The sequence below is a fragment of the Oncorhynchus gorbuscha genome, linkage group LG25 (genome assembly GCF_021184085.1).
Source record: "Oncorhynchus gorbuscha isolate QuinsamMale2020 ecotype Even-year linkage group LG25, OgorEven_v1.0, whole genome shotgun sequence".
Lineage (NCBI taxonomy): Eukaryota > Metazoa > Chordata > Actinopteri > Salmoniformes > Salmonidae > Oncorhynchus > Oncorhynchus gorbuscha.
Window position 1 is genome coordinate 11,339,413 of NC_060197.1, and position 7,500 is coordinate 11,346,912.

Consider the following 7,500-nt stretch of genomic DNA (forward strand, 5'->3'; position numbering starts at 1 on the left):
TGTATGTTCACAGGCCCAGGGGGAGTAATGGGAACCCATGTTGGGTCTGTCTCTAGGCCCGAGGCTGTATGTTCACAGGTCGTAATTGAAAATATAGACCTGATGGATCTGTAGCGCAATGATGAAGTTAATTTGATTCAACATTAGAGATAGCCACGCTAGCAGGGAATGCTGCTGTGTGTGTGTGTGCGGGTGCGTGTGTGTGTGTGTGTGTGTGTGTGTGTGTGTGTGTGTGTGTGTGTGTGTGTGTGTGTGTGTGTGTGTGTGTGTGTGTGTGTGTGTGTGTGTACTACAAACACTTTACACTCCCATCAATGTTGAAGTTGATGGATCTGTAGCGCAATAATGGAGTTAATTTGAATTGCCATTACTGCCATGTTTCTCCATTAGAGCCAGCCAGGCAAGCAGGAATGCTGCTGTGTGTGTGTGTGTGTGTACTACAAACACCTTACACGCCCATCAATGACAATAAAGTAGGTGGGGGCTATAATGCAGACAGTAAACAAACAGTAACAGAATACTCCCACTGTCCCGGCAAACGCCAAGTCTGCTGCGATGGTGTGTCGGTGTGTGTGTTTGTGTGTGTTTGTCTGTGTGTGTGTGTGTGTTTGTGTGTGTGTGTGTGTGTGTGTGTGTGTGTGTGTGTGTGTGTGTGTGTGTGTGTGTGTGTGTGTGTGTGTGTGTGTGTGTGTGTGTGTGTGTAAGTGTTTTGTTGTTCTAACAAGCCCCCACCTAAGCCCCTCCTCTTTGTGTCTACCCAGTGATTTCATGAGTGCTCTGTTTATCTCTGTGTTAAACTAAATGTTTTTCCAATCAGCCTCCTGCCAGAGTGACAGGGATGAGTAGAGCAGAGCAGTGTCGATGATGTGACACACACACACACACACACACACACACACACACACACACACACACACACACACACACACACACACACACACACACACACACACACACACACACACACACACACACACACACACACACACACACACACACACACACACACACAGCCCTAATGAGCAACAAGCAGAACAGCTCGCCACCACATGTCTAAACTATTTCCCCTCAGCGCTGTGACTGTGTGAGAAAGAACAGACACAGCATTCTGCTAATGTAAGCCATTTATCCTCAGGTAGGGCACTGTGTGTCCCTCGTTATGTGAGCTGCAGGGACAGGGTGTGTACGAATGAATGGGGTGCGAGCCTTGTGCTGAGACCTCTGAGTGCACGCACAATGTGTGTGTGTGTACGCATGCCGTGTGTGCATATGCATGCAGGTGTGTGTGTGTGTGTGTACATCCTACTTGAGCAGGTTTCCCAGGTTGAACAGTGCTCTGTTGTGCTGGGGGTTGGTGTCCAGGGCGGTCCTGTAGTAGTGCTCGGCATCCTCTGGGTGGCGTGTCAGAGTACCCAGGTTGTTCATGGCACTGGCATGGCGAGGGTACAACCTGGAGAGGTTAGAGGAGGGGGAAGGGGGGAGGAGGAGAGCAGGAAAGTAGTTCAGGGAGAGGAGGAGAAGATAACAAACAGGTATCTTCAAGTTCCAATCTGGAAGAAAACATTCTTCCTTCATCACATTCTGTGATGACCGCTACTGGTTGAAAAGGTGCCTGATCGGTCTGGTCCTTGAAATCCATGCCGATGACAGGAAGCAATTCAGCACTTTGGGGACATGTGACCCCTCTCATGTATCCTTGCATGACCCCCAAAGCACTACAAGAAGACGACATGACCCCCATGATACCGTCATTAGGATGAGTGGTTGTTATCCTGATAATGGTTATCGTGCACAAAATGGCTTCTGTAAATCAATCATTCTAGAGTGTCTGAAAAGGCATGAAACGCCCTTAAAGAGCATTGAGTGCTTTTTTAGAAAGGATCGGGTCAAAGGTGGCATGTCATTTGTAAATCCATTTGAATTATTAGTGCCATAACTGTGAGAGACACTCATCACAACGCCGGGGGGGAGAGGTGAAACAACGCCACGACAACCGTGTCCATTTCCATGGCAACTCGGGCTCCTTTCCATTGGCCAACGAGTCACAGTTCACGTCGCCTTTCAGTGTGACACTGCCTAGAAAGGAAGCAGTGTGGACTTAGTGGCACGCACACTGCCGTAAGCACACTATTGATCCCCACACACACACCATCACCCAATCTAATGTCTAAGCAGGGGACCAGAACACTAAACCTGAAAAACAAAGTAATAAAACAACCTCGGAAGCATGCAATAAAACCAACAACTCCGGGGTAACAACATCGCCTCTCTCTCTCTTACCACCTTTTAGGCCAAGTGAAAAACAAGAGAAATGAGCTACGAACCTCATTTGAAGTGGAGGTAAATTGCCCGAGGGTTAAACTTTGTTGTCTGAAAAAAAAAAGGCACCCTATTCCAGAAATACTTAAAGAAATGAGGAGATGGTAATGTCATTGGCCAATGACTGTATGATGTAACATATAATGCCTCGGCTGTAGACCAACCGCGTTCACGTTGTCATGCTGCGTCACGCGGTTGCTAGGTTCAGCGTCACGCAATCCCTTCGACCTACGCAATGTCCCGATTTCACAGCTATACGGTATTAAAGAGAACAAGTTATTACCTCACGTCGTGGGGTAGCATTTGTCACGTTGTTTTTCTTGTTCGCGCAATTCGTGCTAATATTGGGTTTTTGAGCTAGGGCCCAATTGACTCCCACTTGTCCAGAATGACCCAGAATGCACCGTGCAGCCCATTGACAACGTACCAGCAACGTACACAATAGCCGTTAGGAAACAAATGGAATTGACCACCTCTTCATTTCCTGAAGTATTTCTGCCTTATTCCCTATACAGTACACTACCTTTGACAGAACATAGAGAAAAGGGTACCATTTCAGAGCAGCCTCTGTGTAGAGAGTCGTGGTTTGGAGGGGGACAAAGGCAGCAAAGGGTTCTGGACAGGATTATAACAGCACACATGCAGGATCCTGTTGCTATACGTAGATACGGGCAGGAGAAGACATTCGAGGGGAACAGGAAAAGAGAGAGAGAGAGAGAGAGAGAGAGAGAGAGAGAGAGAGAGAGAGAGAGAGAGAGAGAGGGAGAAAGAGAGGGAGCACACTTCTGCTCGTCTGTTTTTGACTACGTGGAGGGATGAGACAGAGATGGGAAAAGGGGAAGGGGGAGGAAAGTGGATGAAATGATGGGGTATTCAGAGGATGGAGAGATGGACGGATAGGGGGACGAGGAACATAGAAACGGGGAAGGGAACTGATTTAAGGTCTGAGATATGCATCCCTATACACACACACACACACACACACACACACACACACACACACACACACACACACACACACACACACACACACACACACACACACACACACACACACACACACACACACACACACACACACACACACACACACACACACTCTAGCTAAACCAGCTCACGGAGCATCCTTCAGTGAGCGTCTACATCTCTGCCAGGGGGGATAGAAAGGTAAAAGAACAAACTGCAGAAAGAGAAAAGAATGATCCCACTGGACCTAAACCCTTCTGTCCAAATATGTCAAACTGGCTCGAGCTAGCGCCTGGCATACTGGAAGAGAGGAGAGGGGGAGGAGGGGAGAGAAGCGAGAGGAGGAGGGACGGGACATGGAGGGAAGGGGGGGGGAGGGAAAACAGGCAGAGGGGAGAGAAGAGAGAGGAGGGGGGAAGGGAGGAGGAGGAGGAGGAGGAGGGGAGAGAGCCTCAGATACAGCAGCAGACACACACAGCATGATTTCCCTGCTCCTGTCAGTCAAATACTGACGACTGAGACAAACAAACTCACAGACACACAACTACACAGAGACAAAATGACAGAGCACTGAAAGGATCATCAGTTATGACTCAAGAAGAATGGAGGGTGGTAGTGGGGAGGGAAGAGAGGGGGACGAGAAAAAGGGAACGCTGGACTGGGGGATAAATATATAGCCCTCTGGGCCAGGGCCAGTGACAGGCAGAACAAATGGATCCCCTCTTTCATTAGGTAGAGCGCTGGGTGTTTGTGTCTCACTGAGATGAATGGGCTGCAAGCATCGAGCTGAGACAAGGCCATTACATGCTTGAGAATATGCACTCTAGTGTGTGCCTGTGTGTGCAAGCAAGAGAGCGTGTGTGCCTTTATGTGCAGAACACAGAGTTCCTCCTGATTTAATAAAAGAGTGTTTTGTAATTAATTGAGGGGGCGGACCAGCAACCTACGACAGTCAATAACGTGTCTCCTACTTAAATGAATGAATTCTAGTTAGGCCTGGAGGTACAGTCTAGACATTATAGGGACGACACGCCATATTAAGAAAGATGTCCTCTCTTTGCCCTGGGGCAAGGTCGAAGAACTGTTCTCCGTTGAGACCCACCTGACCGTTTCTTGACCGCTTGCTGATTGAGGTTCGGAGCCGAGATTCCAATGGGGTTTCTTACCATTTCTCAGTGGGTTTTTCTGACCTCGATGTCATTTTGAATGTAACTTGAAAACGTTCAGTTCCAACAGTGGGTGAGGTCATCTGAGGTTTCAAACACGCCCTGGAGAACCGAGACTGTGGTTTTGGCAGAATGACCGTATCCCTGAACGTTGAAAAGCTGATGGTGTTATTGCGGTTGAGGAAGGATCGTGGTTTGGCGGGACCTTCGTCCAGTTGACACGGTGATCAGGATGAAACACGTAAACTCACTCTTATTCCTGTAGTTTTACTTTCTTGGACACTCAGATTGTCTTCGGAGCAGATTTGTAGTGGTGTAAACAGCAACAGCTCGGTCATTATGGACACTATAACTGACCTGAGAGCAGTTTTGTAGTGGTGGATGGCCTCCTGGTGGCGCCCTCTGTCTTTCAGGAAGTTGGCGTAGTTGTAGTGAACCTTGGCGTTGTGAGGCAACGTCTGGATGCCAGACCTGTATTAAAGAGAGAGAGAGAGGATGAGGGGAAAAGGAGGAGAGGCAGTGAAGCAGATGAACAAACCACACCGCCACCAAACCACACCCCCACCAAACCACACCCCCACCAAACCACGCCCCCACCAAACCACACCCCCAAGACAACTCTCGCTTGGCATCAGTCGTGGCCGCTAGCATTCTTAATGAGCATTCTTCAAAACAAGGCCAAATCAGGAAGTGCAGTCTCCTTTTACTGCATGTGTTCGTCTCAAGTTCTATAAGTTATTGATGTCCTTTACCTTGTCATACACTGAAATTCGACTGGGTGCACTGAATTTGCTCGCCCCGGCCCATTGCGGATTGATACTACAGTTTAATAAAAAGCTTAGGCTACAGTAACGAGTGATAGTAAAAAAAATTATAATAATAATTAAATCCAGTTTTTTTCCCCTCAATATGTTTGGAGTGTTGACAGTCATCATTGTTGTAATTGGCTTCAACGAGGGCATGTCTGTCCTCATCGCACTTCTCCTAAAATAAAATAAAAATACTAGGCTCCTGTAAATTGCATATGTGTGTGGCACGTTCTCAAGAAGCAAAATATAGCCTCGCGTTGATACTGCATTATAGGACTAAATCATTGAACGATGTTTGGAGAAGCGAATCTTTGGTAACTGGATGAGAGGTGCTGTTTGGAGATGGGGTTGGATACCTGAACGCGTGAAATTAAGAATGCAAGTAAGATTTGTTTATGTCTTAGGATGTGTAGTAGATGTTTCATTCAAGGCACTCTGACGAATAAGACCATTTAAACACCTTTTATGGATAGGCTGGGATAAAGGCAAGGATTTTTTTAAAGACAATGCATTGCCATTGATCCAGCATTTGTTAGTAGCCTCGGCCTAAGGTAAGGGTAGCCTATGAAGGGCTTGGTCTTTAATTATATAAACCAACAACAAAACTAAAGCTATCTGTTTTTTAAAACAACAACAATATTTCTACATTGTATCATTGTATCTTCTTTGCAAGGCTGATTCTCAACAACACCAAACAACATAGGACTGAATAGTTTGAAGGAGTGTGTCTTTTGTAATCGGAACGAGGGCCGCTCTTTGAAAATGGAGATGGATAGCGTACTCGAAACAGCTCAATGAATTATGCAGGTATGTGAATTATGAATAATAAAAAGCGCGAGGGCTAAAACCTCTCAAATATTTCAAAGCCCTCCCCGGAGACCATTTAAAACCCCTTTTATCAAAGGCTATTTGGCTACTGGCCAGGATAAAAACACACACCTTTGAGATGCTGCTAAACCAGCCTTCATTAAGAGGAGGGTAGGCTATGCTTGGTTTTGGAGGGAAACCAATCGTTTCTAACTACGAGATTCACCGACACAAAAGGTACTGGATAGGCTGCGCTTCCGCTCTCGAAATCCAACTGAATTACTGTTAAGACCTGCTTTTGGTGGGTCTGAAAAAAAGTCCCTTTAGCGCTGCATGAAATTGTCACTATTACGCAAATATTGCCCGACCCCCCTCCCACTTCAGTGCAAGCTAGCTGATGTTAGACAAGTAAATTGCCTAGATCCCAGAATGAGAGATGGAGGGATGAAATGAGGTGTCTTAGTAGCCTGTCGTTATCTGTTAGCGAAGCAGACAGGAAGAGGAACGGACGGATAAACTAATCGATAAACAGCAGTCTGGGAGAGAGATAATGTCTGCTGAGGACATATACTGTAGATGGGGTCAGGGGTGTGTTTACGTGTGTGTGTGTGTGTGTGTGTGTGTGTGTGTGTGTGTGTGTGTGTGTGTGTGCGTGCGTGCGTGCGTGCGTGCGTGCGTGCGTGTGTGTGATTAGCATGTAATCTGACCTTGTCCTGTTCTAATGAACAGCTTTATACGCACACCCATTAATCTGGCTTGTAAAACAACATGGAAAGGAGAGAGTGTGGAAGGAAGGAGAGAGGAAGGGTAAAAAGTAGGAGAGAGGAAGGGTAAATAGTAGGAGAGAGGAAGGGTAAATAGTAGGAGAGAGGAAGGGTAAATAGTAGGAGAGAGGAAGGGTAAATAGTGGGAGAGAGGAAGGGTAAATACTAGGAGAGAGGAAGGGTAAATAGTAGGAGAGAGGAAGGGTAAATAGTGGGAGAGAGGAAGGGTAAATAGTGGGAGAGAGGAAGGGTAAATAGTGGGAGAGAGGAAGGGTAAATAGTGGGAGAGAGGAAGGGTAAATAGTGGGAGAGAGGAAGGGTAAATAGTAGGAGAGAGGAAGGGTAAATAGAAGGAGAGAAGGAGAGAGAGAAGGGTAAATAGTAGGAGAGAGGAAGGGTAAATAGTGGGAGAGAGGAAGGGTAAATAGTAGGAGAGAGGAAGGGTAAATAGTAGGAGAGAGGAAGGGTAAATAGTAGGAGAGAGGAAGGGTAAATAGTAGGAGAGAGGAAGGGTAAATAGTGGGAGAGAGGAAGGGTAAATAGTGGGAGAGAGGAAGGGTAAATAGTAGGAGAGAGGAAGGGTAAATAGTGGGAGAAGAGGAAGGGTAAATAGTAGGAGAGAGGAAGGGTAAATAGTGGGAGAGAGGAAGGGTAAATAGTGGGAGAGAG

General features: G+C 46.8%; 1 protein-coding gene across 1 annotated transcript in view; it reads right to left on the bottom strand.

Annotated features, from left to right (window-relative positions):
• LOC124013902 (protein O-mannosyl-transferase TMTC1-like) overlaps positions 1 to 7,500 on the bottom strand; it is a 110,458-nt gene that overhangs the window by 18,676 nt on the left and 84,282 nt on the right. The window contains 2 exon segments of the mRNA XM_046328454.1: positions 1,307 to 1,450; positions 4,809 to 4,922. Coding sequence (XP_046184410.1) covers positions 1,307 to 1,450; positions 4,809 to 4,922 — 258 coding nt within the window.